The 20,277-nt window shown below is 38.4% G+C and overlaps 1 protein-coding gene across 9 annotated transcripts in view; it reads right to left on the bottom strand.

Moving 5' to 3' along the window:
- col7a1l (collagen type VII alpha 1-like) overlaps nucleotides 1–20,277 on the bottom strand; it is a 60,128-nt gene that overhangs the window by 22,061 nt on the left and 17,790 nt on the right. For all 9 annotated transcript variants that reach the window (XM_040035354.1, XM_040035351.1, XM_040035355.1 and 6 more), the window contains exons 11-55: nucleotides 19,882–19,998; nucleotides 19,639–19,785; nucleotides 19,426–19,545; nucleotides 19,046–19,204; nucleotides 17,615–17,728; nucleotides 17,320–17,469; nucleotides 16,684–16,821; nucleotides 16,201–16,347; nucleotides 15,549–15,668; nucleotides 14,831–14,977; nucleotides 14,007–14,297; nucleotides 13,772–13,911; nucleotides 13,226–13,349; nucleotides 12,651–12,794; nucleotides 12,359–12,546; nucleotides 10,944–11,024; nucleotides 10,830–10,847; nucleotides 10,711–10,734; nucleotides 10,476–10,541; nucleotides 9,905–9,985; nucleotides 9,502–9,528; nucleotides 9,355–9,399; nucleotides 9,160–9,234; nucleotides 8,940–9,035; nucleotides 8,711–8,737; nucleotides 8,473–8,526; nucleotides 8,269–8,340; nucleotides 8,114–8,173; nucleotides 7,960–7,995; nucleotides 7,796–7,840; nucleotides 7,574–7,609; nucleotides 7,396–7,440; nucleotides 5,850–5,921; nucleotides 5,739–5,771; nucleotides 3,659–3,730; nucleotides 3,478–3,537; nucleotides 3,337–3,372; nucleotides 2,095–2,175; nucleotides 1,792–1,827; nucleotides 1,584–1,628; nucleotides 1,276–1,347; nucleotides 821–856; nucleotides 474–500; nucleotides 272–307; nucleotides 125–187 (exon numbers count right to left, since the gene is read on the bottom strand). In XM_040035354.1, the coding sequence (XP_039891288.1) occupies nucleotides 125–187; nucleotides 272–307; nucleotides 474–500; nucleotides 821–856; nucleotides 1,276–1,347; nucleotides 1,584–1,628; nucleotides 1,792–1,827; nucleotides 2,095–2,175; nucleotides 3,337–3,372; nucleotides 3,478–3,537; nucleotides 3,659–3,730; nucleotides 5,739–5,771; nucleotides 5,850–5,921; nucleotides 7,396–7,440; nucleotides 7,574–7,609; nucleotides 7,796–7,840; nucleotides 7,960–7,995; nucleotides 8,114–8,173; nucleotides 8,269–8,340; nucleotides 8,473–8,526; nucleotides 8,711–8,737; nucleotides 8,940–9,035; nucleotides 9,160–9,234; nucleotides 9,355–9,399; nucleotides 9,502–9,528; nucleotides 9,905–9,985; nucleotides 10,476–10,541; nucleotides 10,711–10,734; nucleotides 10,830–10,847; nucleotides 10,944–11,024; nucleotides 12,359–12,546; nucleotides 12,651–12,794; nucleotides 13,226–13,349; nucleotides 13,772–13,911; nucleotides 14,007–14,297; nucleotides 14,831–14,977; nucleotides 15,549–15,668; nucleotides 16,201–16,347; nucleotides 16,684–16,821; nucleotides 17,320–17,469; nucleotides 17,615–17,728; nucleotides 19,046–19,204; nucleotides 19,426–19,545; nucleotides 19,639–19,785; nucleotides 19,882–19,998 (3,803 nt within the window). The remainder of the gene's footprint in view (nucleotides 1–124; nucleotides 188–271; nucleotides 308–473; nucleotides 501–820; nucleotides 857–1,275; nucleotides 1,348–1,583; nucleotides 1,629–1,791; nucleotides 1,828–2,094; nucleotides 2,176–3,336; nucleotides 3,373–3,477; nucleotides 3,538–3,658; nucleotides 3,731–5,738; nucleotides 5,772–5,849; nucleotides 5,922–7,395; nucleotides 7,441–7,573; nucleotides 7,610–7,795; nucleotides 7,841–7,959; nucleotides 7,996–8,113; nucleotides 8,174–8,268; nucleotides 8,341–8,472; nucleotides 8,527–8,710; nucleotides 8,738–8,939; nucleotides 9,036–9,159; nucleotides 9,235–9,354; nucleotides 9,400–9,501; nucleotides 9,529–9,904; nucleotides 9,986–10,475; nucleotides 10,542–10,710; nucleotides 10,735–10,829; nucleotides 10,848–10,943; nucleotides 11,025–12,358; nucleotides 12,547–12,650; nucleotides 12,795–13,225; nucleotides 13,350–13,771; nucleotides 13,912–14,006; nucleotides 14,298–14,830; nucleotides 14,978–15,548; nucleotides 15,669–16,200; nucleotides 16,348–16,683; nucleotides 16,822–17,319; nucleotides 17,470–17,614; nucleotides 17,729–19,045; nucleotides 19,205–19,425; nucleotides 19,546–19,638; nucleotides 19,786–19,881; nucleotides 19,999–20,277) is intronic.

Below are 20,277 nucleotides of genomic sequence, written 5' to 3'. Positions count from 1 at the left end.
GATGATTTGTAACATGTTAATGTGACAAATATGCAAACATTAAGAAAACAGGAAGTCGAAAAGACTTTCTCACTGCACTGCGTATCACATCCTGTTGGTTACTTCATATGGTGAAAATACTCACTTGTGGCCCAGGCGGGCCCATTTCTCCTCGCAAACCTGGCTGACCTGGCTCTCCAGGATCGCCCTGATAAGAAGGAAAGGGCAAAAACCTTTAATTCTTCCTTAACTGAATGAATTTAAAGTTGTAATGTGCTATTCTTCAAATTACCGTAATTACTCTGGTCAGTATGTTGTCTGAACCAGTCTGATTGAATAAAATGACAGTTAAATTGTTAACAAACACAGTTTCAGTTGATTGGAAACAGACATAAGGTCTCATGGAGGAATGAGGCTTTTTACAAGCTGTGCTTTAACAAGCGCCTCTGTCAAACATGGTTGAACTGATCAAGTAATTATAGAGATTTGTTTACTTGTGTTCCCGGAGGTCCAGGCTTTCCCTTTATGACGATGACAGCACAATGAAAAGAAGACAGACAAAACACAGTTAAAATCTACAACGTCATAGTTCTAAACAAATCCAATATTTGCAAGACAAAGGAAAAATAGTTTGGTGCAATGAAGGATGGCAAACACACAAAAAACAAAGTTAATTACTCAACTTATCAAAAGGGAATGACACAGGAGGATAGCAGATTGAGAAGATATGAAACAGTGACTGACACAGAAGAATAATCAGAAGGCAGGCAGCCAGGAGAAAAAAACCAAACATGTTCACTGATGAGCGAGAGGGAGGGAGAGATGGTGGATACAAACTTACCGCCTCTCCTTTGTCACCTTTTCTGCCATCGGCACCCTTCAAAACAGAAAAGAAATCTCAGGTAATGTTAAAGTTTTGCAATTTCAGTTGAATTATTACAGTTAGTTATATTACAGTATAAAGCTACTGATCTGTACACACATACTAAGCAGAAGTGGATCTTCTTAAAAGTGTACATTTAATAAAGCATAGCATTAACTCAGGAAGGCCACAAAGTCAAGCCCAGATCAGCTGGTTCAGTTCGCCACCTTCTACACAGTCTAGTGTTTCAGCTGCTTCAGCAGGGGCACAGCTGCTGCATACCCCCAAGCCCCTTTGCAACCCACCTTTACCGCAGCTCTTCCTTTTAATGCTGTTTCTCACTTAATGAGTAATGTAAGACAGCTTCAAACAACAATCTTCTTTTGACCACAGTTGTGCTGACTGAAGTTTAATTATCATGGCAAAGAACTTACAGGTGGGCCAGGCTTGCCAGGGTCACCTTTTTCTCCAGTGTCACCTGGTTTTCCTGGTAATCCCAATGGACCCTGATCAACAAGTAGAAAGAAATGGAAGAATTTAGCCCTTGACTCATGTTTCACAAATAAAAGTGTCAGATTTAAAGCCTGGCCAGCATTGTAACTACACATTCGGTATACTACATACTGGTTTGTCGCATTTTCAGATTTTGTCAAAATACATTTTGAAGTTACTTTCTAAATTTTGTGGGAAGTATTGTTTTTCCTTTTTTCTTATTTGAACTTTACAACTGTTGAACAAATACCCTGATTCCTCTTTCACCAGGCTCTCCAGCTGGTCCTTGTTCACCCTGCGAAAACAAATTAAATGACTCCGTGGAGGTAATATGTGACGCTGGGGATGATTATAGGGATGTTAAATCATTTTAAAAATAACAATCTTCAAAAGCAACATGTTTAAAAGTCCAAGCGCTGGTCAACAAAACAGTCACGTAACAAACAAATAGACTTTACCTTCATTCCCGGTTCTACTATAGCTCCAGGTGCACCCTACACACAAATTAAACAATAAATCTAAGCAGTAGGAAATATTTAGCCAAATGTGCTAACATTCACAATATACGTGTGAACAAAAGGGAAGAGATAAAATAATTACATTTTTTCTAGTCCATTAGTTAAATTTTTCACACTGTTAGCATTTTTCTGACACCATTGTTTCTGAATAGACCTGTTTATCAAACTAAATCTGAACTCCACTGTACCTACCATACAAACAAAACTCATAGTTGCTGTAACGGCCACTCAGGATTTACTTACATCTTTACCTCTTAATCCCGGTTCTCCAGGATTGCCAGGTAATCCAATGCTCCCTTTTTCACCTTTAGAGCCATCTTTCCCCTGAGCAAAGACATGACCTCTGATTTACAATGTCAGCAAAAAAAAATGTATGCTTTAAAAATAAATAATTGGGGTTTTGAATTGTTTAATACAAATCTGTTGTAGAATTGTACAAAATATTAACGGCCAGCTCAATTTGGGTTTTGATGTAAAAAAAAACAAAAAAAAAACGGTATTGTCTGTATTTACAAAGAGTGCAGTGGCAAGATTGCATCTAAGAGGTGGGCTGACTTTTGGAAGTGATCCTGCTCCATTTCTGGGAGTTCCTTTCTCAAGTCGTAAATTATAAGTAGAAGCATATTTAAATCAGTACACAAATTGATTTGCAACACACAATTTGCTGAGAATTGCACCGATATTGAGACCATATTTAGCCCATTTTTTTGTACTTGATAATGAAATTAACTGACTGTGTTTAGAAAAGGAGCACAATGTTTGTAAATCACCTGTAAAGTCACCCTATGAGTACTATTTGGGGATTGTGCTCACACGCTGTTTTGCCCTGTTTAGTAATATGGCGTAATTCAAACGTTATTCAAGTGGTTCAATTAAGTGTTTTAAACTTTAACTGAAGTTAACATTTAGTAAACTTCTAAAACCAAAAAGAATTTTTGGCCATAAAAAAATATTTTTAACATGTCTATGCCTTGTCTATGTTTATGTCTACCCTTAGCTCCTATGAAGTTTTGCCTAGGCATGGATTTATCTGGCAAGATTTGCCAAACACTTGTGTTAAGCATGTGGAAAAGCCAGGTGTTGCGAAGTGCTCACACAAAAAAGATCATGGACAAACGCAACAAATCATACATAATTTCAGGTAGACCCCTACATGACACTGAATAGCCCACCAACAAAACCTCTGTTTCACTTGTAGCAACGTACTGTGCAAATTTCCCAAATGCAGCAGACTGCATAGAATGATTGTGTAGATTTTTTTTTCACATCTGCCTCCTATTACTGGAAATTAGTGAAAAAGTATAGAAGAAAAACTAAAATTAAGCAAAGGTGTCAATCCAAAAATACAAAATTAATGTATGTGTTTATAGTCTATGTGTTCTTGAATACTACTGCTTGTTTTCACCTTGCATGTAGTATTTTGACCCATTGTTTACAGAAAAAATAATTCATGAGAAGAACTTAATGTAACCAGTGATGACTCACCTTTTGTCCTGGTTTTCCTGATAAACCAACATTTCCCTGTAAACAATGAAACTAATAAAACATCTAACAACAACAACACACAGCAATTTCCTGCTTTATGATTCCAGGATGGCAACAGCGTTAAAGAATCAAATGACTCACCCTTTCTCCATTTTCTCCCTTTTGCCCCTGCTGTCCTGGAATCCCAAAACCAGGACTACCCTGCACATATCAAAACAAACCATAACCGTACCATAAAATGATATTCAGTTATTCTATTTGCTCTAATCCTGCAATAATAAAATTGAAATGACCATGATGGACAATATCTCTCCATAACAACCTTTTCTCCCTTGTCTCCTTGTTCTCCCTTTATTCCCTGAGGGCCTGTGGAACCAACTGGACCGATGTCCCCCTGAGAGAACACATACATGAGCACATGTACATCAATTGATAAGAGAAGGCTAAACCTCTCTCCACTCTAAATGGACCCTGTGGACTGTCATTAATTATGTGCCATCCAACAGAGCATTCAGTCTCCCTGAAAAAGCTAATGAGAGAAAATTTTTAATTGTGTTTGATAAGCGGGTCCATGAGATTGAGTCTGCAAAAATACACCAATTAATTAACAATGTTTTCAATTACTCACCTCTGGCTGATTTATTTTAACTCACTTAAGATAAATACGTGCACACCGCTTAGTCTGGTTGAGAAGAAATTAAAAAAGGTGTTACAGCACCCATAGTTTCAGTAGTTTAAATCCTTTTACTCAATGATAAAACCTTTACCTGGAACTAATAGTAATTTCCTTATTTTAATCTTAAATGCCTTAACTGCAGACGAGCAGCTCGTACCAACAAAAAAAGTTGTTATAATTGCACTTTACACAGAGTTTGCAACGTCTCTTTGTACGCAGCTGAAAAAGAACAAAATTAAATCATCCAGGTTTCACAGCTGACTGCAACTACCACAGCATGACTTCTATATTAGGTTCTTATCTGTTATTATCTCACAGGTTTGAAACACGTGGTTAGCAACTAGTATGATTACTTCATTGTTTCCCATAAAAGAAAAGCAACCCTGGAATAGGTGACGGGTACATCAAAAACCACAACCATTAGTAACTAGTAAGCATAGATCTAATTAAAAGAAAGCTAATCTATATCACAGCCTCCCTATTGCTGATCTGTATCTGTTAAACTGACAGAGGGACAAATGAAAGTTTATAGAGGTTAGGCTTACAAAAAGGGATCCTGTACCACAAACTCAGAATTCTAAATCTATAAAGGATTGTTAAAATCCTGCTAGCCAGCTAACCCCTGGACTCTCCAAAAATGTCTCAGGAAGGAAGGAGTATTTCAAATCAAACAGACAAAAACTGTCTGATTTTACTAAAAGTAAGATGCTGAGTGTAGGTAATGAATGAACACCCAAAATGTTGGCGTCTGCTCCTTGATGACTGCAGTTCCACCAACATGTAACTTTTTCTTTAAGTGCAATGAGACACAGGGTTCATCCAATTACCAGTCAGGTGCCTGCCTGAATGTGAAACATGTATAAGAAGATGGCAAAAATGCAGGCTGAGATGGAATTATACAGGTAGCTAGCTGCACCGACTGCTGGTGACATGCTTTTTCTCTTTTGTGTGCTCTATATCCCACAGCTTTTGATCAGGTAGGCTGAAGTTAGCATTAGGTAGATGGTGAGAAAGACACCAGTTTTCCTTCATCGTTGTATTTTTTACTCAGTTGTATATAGTATTTGTATTTGTATTCTATTTTTATCTTATTGTATATTTATTTTATTTTATTCTACTGTATATAGTATTTTATTCTATTGTACAGTTGTGTACTGTATTTACTTATTGTATTCTAATTTTTGCCTCATAACTTTTGCACTGTCCACTTCCTGCTGTGACAAAACAAATTTCCCACGTGTGGGACTAATAAAGGTTATCTTATCTTATCTTATCTTATCTTATCTTATCTTATCTTATCTTATGTCAGCCAGTCAAACTGTAAAAGGAATCGCCTGGAAAGGCTGGTTAGTAACACTATGGGGGAATCTCATATGATAAAGGTGTAGATTATGGATGCTGTGACTTTAAAAGCACCTTTCTTAACTTTTCCTTATGTAATTAAGAATATATAGTGCCCGATGATTGACTTGAGAACTATCCAGACCATACACTTGATGTCCTATGACAGCTGGAATATCCATCACCTCCTTCCCCAGAACCCAACAGGTTAAGCATTTCTTCAAGGACGTTTAAGGCTATTTGACATATTTGAAGTCTGTAATTAAGCTGAAAACAATGTTTTGGAAGAATGTTGATGTAGTATACACTGATTGGAAAATTCAGTGGTGAAAATAGAAACAGATCAGCAAAAGTTCTGGAAAAAGCTCACACACTGGTAACTTACCCTGGCCCCCTTTTTCCCAGCTGGACCAATTACCTGTTGTGACAGGGAAAAGACAGTTTAATAGCAAAGCCTCTATATACTAGGTTGAAATATATGAAATGGTTTTCTTACACCCTTCGCCGGGTCTCCAGCAGGTCCTCTTGGACCTTCATCTCCCTTTAATCCCATCGGTCCTGCAGGCCCCTAGAAATGTGAAGGTGAACTGTTGTGACCGTTAACTCCAAGCCTCTCTGATAAAAGCTGTTTATTTTTGTTCCCAACAAATCAAAACCAATTTCTTCTTTTTATCATAAAAACTAATCTTGTTGAATGACTACAAAGCGTACTACAAAACACAGGAAGATGGCCCTCATGATGACAGTTTTTCCGGTAGCAATCTCTTCCAAAAGATTATGCTGCTTCAAATTAAAAATCACTGAAGCAGAAAAAAACGACCCATTTGCAAAACATACCCACTGAGGTTTGACAATTTGGCTCGTGGATGTATGCAATCATAACCATCTCTGATAGAGTGTAATCTTCCAAACCCAGAACAAAATGACTTCCTCATTTGTTCATTCATCAATCTAAATGTCTGCTTGGAGACATTAGCAAAAGTTATTAATAGGTTTAAAGCTAGTCTTTTAGTTTTCAGAGCTGGTGCAAAATAAAAACACTGCATTTGCCCCTCCCTTGTTTTTTAGATTTCTTTATAGCTTTTGATAAATTCTTTTAACATCTGTTCCAATTTATTTCGATCTTCTCTAATATATGCATATTCTAATATACTGATATTTGGTTAAATGTGTCTCAGCAAGTTGCAGTTTGACGGGATGCTTTAGGTAGCCATCGACAACTGATCACAAATCCCGCCAGGATAATTCTGGCTGGGGTCCTCTTGGCAGAATTTGTAGGATTCAATTAAACTGGTTGGTTTTCTGGCATTTCCTGACTAAGCATAGTCTACAAATTTTCAAAAGGGTTGAGGTCGGGACTTTGGAAAGGACATTACAGTGTTTATGTTTGGAGATAGTCCCTTCTTTATTATTCCATTACTTGTGCAATATACCAGCACCACTGGCAACAAAACAACCCCAGAGCATGATGCTGCTACCACCATGCTTGAAAGTTGGTGCAGTGTTCTTAGGTTTGAAAGTCTCATCCATACTCCTCAAAAAGTAGTAGCAGGATCATTCAGTCTTTGTCTGACAATAAAGATTTTCTCTTTTCTTTTAAACCTCTTAAAACCTTTAAACTTTTAGATCTCTGACATAAACTATATATGTGTCTGCCCAACTTATCACTTCGTAGATCATCTCATCGAGGTCTCTTAATTGTTCCATGCCCTTACCTTAAAACAAGAGTCAATCACGCTAATGAGGTTTCACAAAAGCCTTTCTTAGCTTATCAGGATGATTGGTTTACTTTTAAAAAATGACGAAAACTCATTTCTATAAGTTAGCTTTCCGCAATTATTATGGGCCACAGTTTATATTTTTTGTGTGTATAAAAGTGTGTCTGTTGAAATGAATGTGTCACTATGTTGAACTGTATTTATTTATCTTTAAACTGTGACTGTGTTTTGAAAAGCGTTGTATAATTAAACTTTTATTATTATTATTATCATTATTACTAATAAATCTGATGCCACATTGTATAAGATGCAATCCTCACTCACTGGGGGTCCTTGTGGTCCTATTGGTCCCACCTCTCCTTGGTCTCCCTAAAGAAGAAAGAAAATGTTAACGCACACTTTTTTTGTAAGCAGCCTTATTCTTGTTAATCTAAAATGAATCTTCACATTCATATGCATGATAATTGTAAAGCAGAAAGAATTTATATGTGAATGAACTCACCTTGTCTCCAGGCTCCCCTTTCATTCCCTTTTTCCCCTGCGGGTATAAATAAATCACTTGCTTTAAATTAATTCATCAATGATTGTTATGCAGTCTTCACTTTTATCTGTGATAAATCTGCTTCATTTTATTAGAAGGAAGTGCAATTCATTTATATGCATTTAAGTATAAAACATGCAGGGTAGTCATATGTGACTATTCAGTTGGTGATAAAGTGCACACCCGAGGTCCAATGATTCCCTGGATGCCCTGCTCTCCACGCTCACCCTTAAAAGACAAAGTGAAGAAACATGTGAACCCACAATACAGTTTTAACAATAAGGGGGGGTTTAGATTACTTTAGGATATTAGCAAATATCTGAGTTTAAAAATGTATATTTTGGTACCTTTGGGCCAACTGGTCCTGCTAATCCAATATCTCCCTGCATGACAAAAGTAAAACAAACACACAAATAATCCAGTCTTTAATGCAGTGCAGACTATTCTCCAAAGTCAAGCTGATGACTAAACTCTGTGTCCTTCATGTCTGCTGTAAGGTACCTTCTCTCCTTTCTCTCCATGAGGACCTTGAACACCTTGTATGCCAACTCCCTCCTCACCCTGCAAGAAAAAATAAATATTACAAACAATAAAGTATTTTTAGTAATTATGCACTTAGGGTCTTTATAAGCACAAAAGCTGTAATTCAAAATTACCTTTTCTCCTTTCTGGCCTGGCAGTCCTGGTCCCCCATCAACACCAATGGGACCAGGCAAACCTGCAATGCCCTGCAGCAGTTTGCACATGTGTCAGTTTGCGATGTGAGAGACAAAGCGGGCACAGAAACGTCTCAAATTCTGTTTTATTTTTTTCTTAACTAAGCTGGCCGAACACTATAATTTTATCAGCTATGTGCTTACATCTTTTCCCGGCTCTCCTTTGTCTCCTTTCACGCCCTGCTTCCCACGTAAGCCCTTTCAAAAATAAATGAAATATTATAAGATATGCAAACACAACAAGACATATTATATAACAAAATAACCGAGCGGTTTGAAAATAGGCTGATATACAACATTTATGAAAGTAAATTAAAAGTAGGGATTCGGGGTTTTTTTGAGCAAATGTATAAAACGACAAGAAGACAGCCTTCATACTTACTTTTGTACCCGGCTCTCCGGGATCTCCCTGCGAAGTGCAAACAGTAGAAGCAGCTTTGTTGGACTGTGCTGTCAAAACATCTTTGTGACTCTTCATACTAAATACTCCAAGCTGTCTTGACATTATGTGATGTGCAGTGACAGGCATTATAAAACATCATGAATTAAAAAAAGGTGGGGTGTAATTACAATGCCCTTTTTTTTCTTTGCTTCCCTTGAATTTACGTTACCTTGACAGCTATTCCTGGTGGCCCCGGTGATCCTGGCTGACCAGGCAGACCTGGAGCTCCATTGACCCCTGGAAGACTGGGAGGTCCTGGGGGACCCTGTAACATGCAGTTAAAAGTATCTTAAAATGCCTTAAAGATTACCTTTCAAAAACTACTTGTTTATTTGTTTGTTTTTTGGGGAAATTTTTTTTTTTTTTTTTTTGCCTTCTCGAAAACTCACTGAGGAGCCTGGCTCTCCTTTTCGTCCGGGCACAAAATTTGCATCTGTACCAGCTATGACGTATCCCGGCTCTCCCTGAGAGGAAGGCAAAAAAAAAGACTCTGTTCAGTGTTGTTGCAGCATACAAATCTTAAAAGTGCATAAACATCTGTCTCATGAATAGAAAGCAAAATTAAATGCATGGATTACACTTACTCTTTCTCCTCTCTGTCCCTTTGGACCAGGGAGCCCAGGTGGACCCTACCATGAAAAGACTGTTTCAAAAATCCTTTACAGTCTCCAAAGAATATAGATGACACAATTAATCAATCTATATTTTTTTTACAGATATTTTGTTCTCACCATGTCACCTGGAACACCTGTAGGGCCCTGGAAATTTAAAAAGTAATCATATTTTCAGGTTCAGATCAGATAAGTGTGAAATTCTGTTCTATATGGATATACAAGCGTGAGAAAAGGAACGTTGTTGTAGCACTATATGCAGACCTATGATGCACTGCACAACAAATTAAACACAGCATATCAGCACAAACACCTCATGCCAACTGTCAAGCACGGTGGTGGAGGGGGGATAACTTTGCTCCTTGCAATAAGTAGATCAAATGTGAGGCCATCTCCGTACGTCCTGTCGAAGTTCAGACCACAACCTGACTGAAATGCTTGGACCTCAAGAGAGCTGTGCATACACTCTTTGCACAGGACTGCTTACACTGCTGTAAAATCATTTTCATATGACTTTAGGTACCCGTTGGCCAGCAGAACCCGGTGGTCCAGTTCTTCCTGGGCGACCTGGCAAACCAGGAACACCGTCAGTTCCAGGAAGTCCCTGTCAAATTAAGACATTAGAGTCAGTCCTGAAAATAAAAATATTAATAAAAAAATATATATATATTAAATAACAAATTGCAGAGGCACACAAATACTACTGCACTGTTAGTGGTTTCGATACAGCATTTAAACATAACACTAATTGTATATACTGAATTCAAAGGAGACAGTACACGGGAACTAATTTAATGCAAATGGTTTAAAAGACGAGGTCTTGAACTCTTACTTTCACATACTTTTGAAGCTGAAATGCTCTACAAACATCTTAATTCACGTTTTGTTTACATGCAACTCTTGTTGCTAAAACTATTTTGCTTTTTGTCACTCATACTGCATGTGCTAGTATAAGGTAATAAAGGGCAGATGTTGAAGACAACAAATAATAACTAAGGCATTTATGTGTAATGTGCACAAACAACCTTATTATTATTTATGTACATATATTCATGCACATACAATTAACATATGCTGTATGTGCTGATGCTTACCCTTTCTCCTTTTTCTCCTTTTGAAGATGTGAAAGGATCAAACTCTCCAGGGCTTTGTCTGAATCTCTACAACAACATTAATAATTGTTATTTTTTAAAGGTTTGGTTGATGATAAGTAAAAAAGTGTATCTGAATATACAAGGCAGAAGCGGGGGCAGTGAAAAACTGAATAGAAGGGAGAATAAAGTTTAAGCGTATTATTTAAAAGGCGCCATAAAGTAAGGACAAACATACCAGACCAAGACCCAAACTGTCTCCCTGAAAGAATAAAAGATTATCAAAAAATAAAGAAATAAGTTTATGAAATGTTACAGGAAAAAATGCATCAGTTTTGTCTGAGTCAAATAACTCACCTTTTCCCCTTTTTGGCCCTGAGAAAACAGAAAATTCACATGATTAATCACTGCAGAATAACAAGGTTTAACAACTCACGATTATAACTTTGCGGGAGAAAGAATCAAACAAACCTTCATGCACTGAGTTAGGCATGGACCCTCGGGCTTAAGCATCTCCTCTGGGTCATCAGTGGGGGTGTCTAGCTGAGCACCCTGAAAATGAAAAAAAAATGAATGCATTACAAACTATTCAACTGACTTTTAAGTAGACTACAGAAGCAGAGAAGGCTCACTACAAAGCTTCTTTGAATTTGCTCTTCAAGATTAATTTGAATTCTTATTATGCAACACAAGGTTGTGTAACAAATTTGAGATGTAGTCTGTTTGTGCTACCAAAAATTCTGAATGAATTATTCACTATTTGAGTCATAAAAGTAAAGCTACTGTTTGCAGTGAAGGGGGGGGGGGGGGGGGGGGGGGGATCTCAGAGCTTCACACGTGTAGTCTTGTGGCCTGAAGAAAGAAACTTCAAAGTTAATTGGTTAAGCAGCAGAGGCACCACGTGTAGTACCAGTTGCTGAATTTTCCAGTTAGGACACTTTTTTATGCTCGTCGCTATAAGTGACTTAGTGACTTGGAAAGTTCTATCTGTGATATTGATTCAGAGAAATCTGAAACTGTTTATCTGCTGCACCTCAAAAAAAACCCAAAAAAACAGGTGTGTCTGTCTTTGCCTCCTTTCTTCAAAAATCAAAAATCACCTGCTTATTTTTTTCCTTACAATGTGCAGTTGATTGCTCTCTGGCTACCACACCGCAAGATTGCTCATGTCCTCAGGATATGAACAAGAAAAATACATGTACAGCCACACCAAAAGAGGGGCAGGTGCTGGCCCGACAACAACAAAAGGAAAAAAATCAACTGCTTGAACACTGCAGAGCTCCGTTTTTTCCTACTGATTGCACCAGGAAATCTATGACGTTTCTACCACACCTGCTCATTTTTAGAAAAAAAAATTCAGTTTCATTATTGAATGTGAAGCTCAAATCAGCAGCATTCACAGAGGCTTTATTTATTATCAAGGTGTGTGAAGACGGGGGACAGTGGAGCCAACTGCTGAGGATCTATGTGGACAGGTCTATTGTCTTTTATGAAAAACCAGCCTCTCAAAACACATCATCAGAATTGGGCTGAGTCTGCAGTCACGTCCTCCGGTCTGACGTCAAGTAAAGAATGTTGACGTTTTCTCACCTGCAGAGCCTTTGTGTGCAAATTTAAAATTAACTGAATGCACCTCTGTGTAATACATGGTCATTAGACACAAATAATAGGCTCCGCAGGTGTTTTAGAAGATCCACCTACACATGCAAGTATGTTCACTTTACAGCCACAGTATAAAAGCTGTCCCAATACAACAAAATTTCCTACAACGCATACGTGTATGTATCGCTCATGAACAAAGATTTCCTACATTTACAGTCATTTATTTGTTTTAGTTCCTTACAGACAGACAAGCAATACCTTTGCCTTATTTTTTTTTACCTCACCTCATCTTGTAGTTTGAACTCTGTGATGAGTTCGTCACTACAGAGGCTTCTGATAAATTCTCTCTCCACGGAGGGAAAATCATCAAAAGTTGGTGAATAGAAGATGTTTTTGTAGCTGGTGGGAGCCGCAATTTTATTCAGTTCTTCACGATCTGCATTCGAAACTCCAACTGCCAGGACGCTGACCCCTACAGAGACACAATCGTAACATGATAACTGAATATTTTAGTTTAAACTTTTAATGAGTGAAAAATCCGTTCACGTGTTTTGAACAGTTTATATTATAACTCACCCAAGGCGCGGGCAATTCTGGAGGGTGGCACCACATTGTCTTGGGCCTTGCCATCTGTAAACAAAACCAGAACATGGGGTACATCCTGCCTCATCCCATGAGCCTCCTGGAACAGTTCTTGCAGAACATAGCTGATGCCTTTTCCTGAGGAACAAAAGAACAAAAACAACAAAAAATAAGTTTTAAGAGGAAGTAATATGACTTTTGGTTAAATTCTGGTAGATTATTTTTGCTAGTTTTCCAGCACTGTAATGAGATTCTTCAGCCATGTTATTATTTGTGGTCTTGGACCATATGAATTCTTGTATCATGTCACTGATTCAACAACTTTTCTTTCTTTTTTTTTTTTTTTTACACAAAATTCAATTTGCCCATGCACAATAAAAGATCATCTCATATGGTACTAACTACATCAGCAGTCAGTGTGCAGGCTTTTGGTAACAGAACAGTGTGACACCTGTTAAAAAGGCTACGGTTTTCAATACAGGAAATAGTAAAAGAGGCTCCTGATCCACTGGAGACAGCTGGCAAACTGAGACAAAGCATGGTGCATATCTGTGTGAGTATCAACCAACCGGTTTTGGTGTTGCCCCCTCCATAACGCAGCGCTCTGAGAGCCCTGAGCACAGAGTTTCTGTCTTTGAAGTCATTAAGGCGGAATTCAATGCGAGGCTCATCACTGTAATGAACCACAGCTATCTGAAAGAAGATTGAGAGAGTGAGAAAATGCACATCATCATAACAGCAATATAAAGGATTTTTAGATCACAGCTGACTGTGATGAAACTTCATTCTTCAAAACAAAGATCATAAGAACTATATATTCGCTTGTGCTTGCCTCCTTGGCTGACAAAAAAATGGCATTATGCCATGCGCCTCCTTTCTGCCAATGTTTGAGTCTGATTCAGCCCATTTGGTGGAGAAGAGCACATTATGTTACTGCTAATGGTCTAAGCCTGCACATGAGACTCACCTTCCGGGCAGCTATTATGACTCAAAAACTGCAATCGAGTCCAATTTGTAATTGTCTAAACAGACTCACAGCCAAAGTGATAAAATTAAACACCTGAAAGTTTTATCTTCAGCACAGTACAAAGAAAAGTTTTTACTGAGCAACTAACCTGCGTGCCCTGTGAACCAATTACGGGGAAGTATGTAGCCACTCGAAATATGAAGTCTTTCATCTTCCTAAAGTTGTCAGTGCCAATGCTCGACGACTCATCCACCAAGAACACTATATCCGCTTTGGTCTTACCGCACACTGGACAGAAACAGGACAGAAAACAGTTCTAACTAAAAAATATGCTACATATTATTTAGCATGAGGGAAAAAATATAAGAGAATCTCTAAAATACCTGGTTGTGGTGGTGTTTTTTTCTCTGTCACTCTACTCAGTGTGGTTAATCGAAAGGACGTGACTGCTCCTGCCTTGCCCTCAGTGACACTTGGCTGAACGTGGGGCTTCTTGGTTGTTAAGGACTCAGTTGGAAGCACAACATCAGGGTGCCAGGTGGTCCTCATGGGTGATTGAGCAGTGGTTGTGTTGATGATAGAGGCAGTCTGGGAGTCCCCAGTGATAGGTGGGGAATGGGGGGGCACTGTAGGTGGCACAGGCTGGACTGTTAACGCTGGGCGAGCTGGTCCCACTGTGATACACAGAACCATAACAAATAAATCTAACGCTTGAAGTCTCTGGAGTCAAACAGAGTCTTTGCTGGAACAACAAATGGGATTGCAAAGGAAGCAATAAAACACTGCTGCAGCATTCTTCAGTTTGGGTTTTCAGCTTGTACCAGTCTTAGGAAAAAGCTACTGTAGGTGTTCACTGAATATCAACAAACAGAACAGCTGACAATAGAAAGCTAAGAAAGATGTATTTATGCATGGGTAGTCAGACAAATAGGTTCAACATTTTAAAGCATTCATGAAGTTTAGAATAAGATGGCCATATGAGAGATGTAGTGCTAAATAGCTTAACACTTAGCTAAGATAGCATTTCTTTTCTTCAGGAAGCTAATTTGAGCTTTGTCAATTTTATGCTTACAAAAATAAAAATACACACACAGTATAGTGTGATGTGACTGTAGGTATTATAGCCTGATCAGTGGATGTATTAAAGTAAACAGAAGGATCTGAAGTGTACGTCTGTCATTCAGTCAAACAACTTGGAGAGTCTTACATATTCTCTGATACATGGTGTTTATAGGCCCCTCCACTTCTCCATACAAAGGTCTGATGGTGAAAAGATATGTTCTGCCATACAAGAGATCACTGATCTTATAGTAGGTGAATCCAGGGCCAAGGATTTCTGTTTTTGTGTCAAACACTGAAAAAAAACATACAAAGAAAACATGGTGTCGCAAAGTGATCACTTGTGACAGTACGGTTTCAAGAAATAAGAAATAGGAAAATAAATCTTTATACTAAAATGGATTTGAGTGTATAAAAAGGAAAGCAAACAGTATTTTTTAATAACCTGTAAAATAATGTGTCAAATCTACAAGTAACAATGATATATCTGAACATCTGGTGACTAATTACATGTACGGAGATTCTGTCAATTATGACAATATTACTTTAGGAATTTTGTTAATAGGACTTTTCACCTTATTAACAAAAGGGTGCTTATGTTGCCACTTTATTCACAAAAGACATATCATGGTTAAAACACTTTGAAATCTCTAAACAATTATTCCTGGCATGCTGGGATACTTGTGTTTTATTCAGGCAAATATTGCCTTTTCAGACCAAGGCCTTCTAAATAAAAGAATGTTTATGGCAGGTCTCTGTATGCAGTGTAATATCATTTACATAATATGTAATTCATCTCTGGAGCCTAAAAGAAAGTTGCATGAATTATAAGAAGGTGCTTTATCAAGTTGTGGTTGCTTACTGACCTGAGATGTGCCTCCAGGAGAGGCGATATCCTGAGGCACCAGCTACGCGTGTCCAGTTCAGAACAGTACTGTTATCTGTTGTATTCAAAGCAACAAATCCCTCTACTTTGGGAAGATCCACTGAAACACACAAAATAGCTCTGATGAATAATGACATAAAGAAACAAGTGACATTAGGTGGATTTATTATATCATACGTCCTAATGAATATAAACTTTAACATTCCCAGTATTAGGTGTATATATGTACATAAAAGTTTTTTTTGCATCCACCACATTAGATTTTAAATTAGGCCATCAATATGTGATTGAAGTGCAAACTTTCAGCTTTGACTCAAGAGGTTTGACAAAAGTTTTGAATGACTTGTTCCTGAAATACAACCATTTTAAACGTAGTGATTTCATGAGGCTCAAAGTAATTGGAGAAGTTTTTCATAGCCTCTGATAAAAGATTTTGAGTTGACTCAAAGTGTTTAACTTGCATTTTGGTAGCTGCTCATTGGAACTTTCAGTACTTTTAAATCTACTAAATTTTAAGCCACCATAGTGGCATTTACACATAATCTGTTTAAGGAAACTGGTGAAACATATATTACTGTATATTTCCCTGAAACTCAGACTGTTCCCTACTACTAGGGCCAGGCAGGACTCACAGGTACGTGCTGTGACCAGGACAGCGCTTCCTTCCCTGCTGCCCACCATGGAGGACACCTGGATCTTGTAAGCTGAGCTCTCTCGCAGGTTGCGGATGGTGTAGGAAGAAAAATCAGCTGATACCACATGGGACTTCTCATCACCCCCTAGTGCACAGAATAATTAAATCCAGCATGAAAGTGTCAAACAACCGTGTTTGCAGTCATTTACGGATGAAACTATTATACAATGAGCCACAAGAGTCTAAACTGAGGAGTGGTAACTCATTATGCTGCTAGATGCTGTAATTGGAAAATACTGCAAATATTTTAATTTAAGACATGCTTAATATTTTCATCGACCCGAGTGAAAATGTTTTTTCTCAGCTTCTCTGATCCAGAGATGTAAATGCAGTTGTAATTCTACTGTATACTATGTCTACTTGTTCATAGCCTGAGGCATTAGAATACACATTTGGGTGGTTTATTTATGTGGTTTCTTACCAAGAAATGGGATCCAAGAGATTTTGTATCCAGAAGCCCCTGGTGCTTTTTTCCAAGATAGTGTGAAGGAATTTACTCCAATGTCCTCAACCTTCACCTCCCTCACTGGCTGGATTGGATCTGACTCTGACACTGCAGCTAAGCATAACATGACCACAGGAGATGTTAATCCAGGTTTTATACCATAAAGCTGTGACAATTTTTTTTTTCACATCACAATGCATTAAGGACCCAGAAATCATAAAATATGTGATTAAAATATCTGAAAAAATTGCTGATGTGACTTTACTTACCCCTCCCTATTATTTTACACTGTAATAAACTTAGCACTTGAAGCTCGGAGTAACACTCTGACAGTGACAGTGATAGAATGATAGCAGCCCTGCTGACTTGGACTCAGTGACACATACTACAAGTGACAGCAGCAGGAACTGTGGTTAAAACGGGAAGACCAAAGTACATGACATGTCAGTCAAACGGCGACACTTACGAGGGTTTATGTGGCACAGATTGGGGAACTTTGCCGTACCCTTCCCATTTAATTACGATGGGGGCACAGCTGCACAGAGCCATTTTAGATCTAAAGATGGCTCATGATAAATTCAAAGTCACTGAGACTTCACATATGTTTAGTACCTGTGAGCTGAGATAAGGAGATTTCTGGTCCCTCTGAGTTGCCATACACTGCACAGATGGTGACTGTGTAGGTAGACTGTGGATTCAGGTCTTTGAGACGATGGAAGAGGATGCTACGATCCAGGTACTGGACTTGGGGTTTGCTATTATCTGCAAGCATCAGACAAAAACAAAACAAAAGACAAATTATCTATCTATCTGTTGTAAAGATAATGTATGGTAAATAGAGGGTCTTTAATCGGGCTGGCATGCTTTAAAATGGTGTAATGGGAAGGAATAGGTATAAATATATTACCTGTTTTCCATGAGAGTTTGTACTCGGTGGCTCCAACGATGGGACTCCACGCCACATCTATAGTGGTGCTTGTGTAGGATGTCACCTTGAAGTTAGAGACATAACCCAAAGGAGCTGAAAAAATGAAAGAAAAAACATCAAGGGCTGATCTTATAAATACCCTGTTTCAAGTAAAAAAGATGAATCACAAATCTTTGGCGTTTTTGATTTCCTCATCGTGACTTTTTTTCTTAAAGCCCATTTTGGAAGTTGCTGAAAGTCTGCCGATCACTAAACGCACTGCTCACTTCAGTGTCAGGACACCAATTCGTTGGGTGTGGTTACACATGTAACAGAGGTCAGTGACGATGTGTGTGGTCATGGTTAATACAAACAAAAAAGTCTGTTTAGCATGTAGTGTTGCCCCCAAAATTCATTGTGTATTGCACCACTGAATTCAATTCTCTCCTCATGAACCATTTACATATCAAAATTTCTTATCAAGGTTTCAAGGTTTGTTTGCATTCATCTTTATAAGGTTTAATGTTTAGTTTTTAATATTTTTCGTCCCAGGCATTGTTAGCTTGATAGTGAAAGCTTGATATAAGTGCTCCTGGATATCAGTGGAATGATGTGACATCATTATTACGTCACCTGTGTGCATGCACCCACAACAGACAAAACAGAGAGCCAATAATGGGAACAGCTCCACAGCTCTACTGCTTATAGACTGTGCAAGCTGGCATATCTGAGTACTTTCAGTAATACAGAGAAGTTTGAAAAACTATTTAGCTTTCTAGTTTCAGTCATGAAAAAAACCCTTTTAGACTTTAAGAGAAGTGACAGAAGTAGGAACTGTGGTTGAAATGGAGTCATTCCTGTGCCCCAAGGGTCCTATGTTCCTGAGCTCTAAAAAGCACATAATGGGAAGCTGGAAAAATGCATATTTTCCAGCTAACTAAGCACCTAATGTGACTTATGACTTATGGGCTATTGTGGGTACGCGTCAAAAAGTTCTATAGAGTGTTACCCAGTGTTTTTGTATGTGTGTGTCTGCAATAGAATGGTAAAGCAATATTGAATGAGGAAACATAGCACCATAAGAACATAGATATACTCCTGTTACCATGGCCACATGCCAATCAAACAAAACCAGATCTCTTTCTCTCGCCATTATACTTACTGAATGACTGAGATGACACCGCACAGAGGAACAAGACAACTATAGGTCAGATTTCATTGATAACAGCCAGTAAGCATCCTGGGAAGCTGCTTCGGTATGTGTGGAACACAATTTTTAAAAATAATATTTATTACATCTTTACTTCCTTCTAATAAACACTAAAGCTACACCCAAACGTTTTCTGGAAAAAAAAAAAGTCTACTGAAAAAGATGAAAAAATGGCTTATTCCTACATTTGAATATGATGTCTGGTGAACAAGGTTACTTACAAGTTCTGAAGGTGGCAGCGATGCCAGGTCCAACCGCAGCGCCAAACAGCACGTAAAGCGTCAGGACATACTCCGTATCATGGGCTACATTTTTCAGCTGGTACTGTGTAGTGCTGGTGTTCAGAGCCAATTGCCTGGGACGATCCCGACCAACAAACTCTAGAAATAATATTAACATTACAGTTAGTCTGTTATTCCTCAGTGACTTCAAACTTTCACTTCGTATCAGAGGCAAATATCCTCCTTCTTTCCCTGTATTTCATCGCAAGCTACTGGCATGTTGCTATGGTTAAAGTGTCCATTGAGAAAATAACTGAGTTGAGAATATCTGCAAAAAACAAGGGTAAACAGCGGCAGACAATAGTGACTGAATAAATCACCTGGGGTGGGTCTCCATGCCAGTCTGTATCCTGTAGCCCCCGGGACACTGTTCCATGAGACGACTGCAGTACTTGTGCTCACAGCAGATACTTTCAGAGTCTGTACTGAACTACTTTCCACTGACAGAAAGAGAGATAGTGAAAGACAAAGAGGACTGTTATGCATCTTATCTACTGCTTTGGTGCAATTTTATTTTGCAAATTTTTAATTACATGTCTTGATTTTCGCAGTGGTGATAGGCCCCTCAATGTCTCCAAAGATGGGGTTGATGGTGATGGTGTACTCAGAGCCTGTGTGGAGGCCCTGTATCATGTAGAAGTTAAAATTGTCCCCGAGGTTTATGTTTTCTATGTGGCCTTCTACAAGATATAAAGTGACATTTAAGCAAAGAGATGTATTCAATTAAATATTTCGCATTTTAGCTGTTTCGCAAGAAAGGTACTTAACCACGATACCTGTAGATGCCCATGTCAAACGGTATCCTGTAGCACCTTTAACTGATGCCCACCTTGCTTGAACGGTGTCTGTGGTGGCATTTTGGACCAGAAACTGATGAACTGGCACCAACTTCACTATTAAGCACATCCCACACATACATGCAAAGGTAAATTTAGGTAAATTATACACAATGACATGACAGAGTAGAGAATGGTCTGCTTGCTAATATTTTTTACTAAGACAATACCACCCTGCTGTGGAAATATTGTGGTACTGCACTTTAATATTTGCTCTTAGGTGTTGTTTGAAGAGACATTTAAAGCAGTTAATAAACTGCTTCCAGTGTGCCGGAGCGTGCTCTCTGGCTTTCCTGTTTATGTAAATGAACATAATGATGGGGTTTTGAGCCAAGC

The sequence above is a fragment of the Simochromis diagramma genome, unplaced genomic scaffold (genome assembly GCF_900408965.1).
Source record: "Simochromis diagramma unplaced genomic scaffold, fSimDia1.1 OVJJ01000816.1, whole genome shotgun sequence".
Lineage (NCBI taxonomy): Eukaryota > Metazoa > Chordata > Actinopteri > Cichliformes > Cichlidae > Simochromis > Simochromis diagramma.
This window is presented reverse-complemented; position numbering and strand designations above follow the sequence as displayed.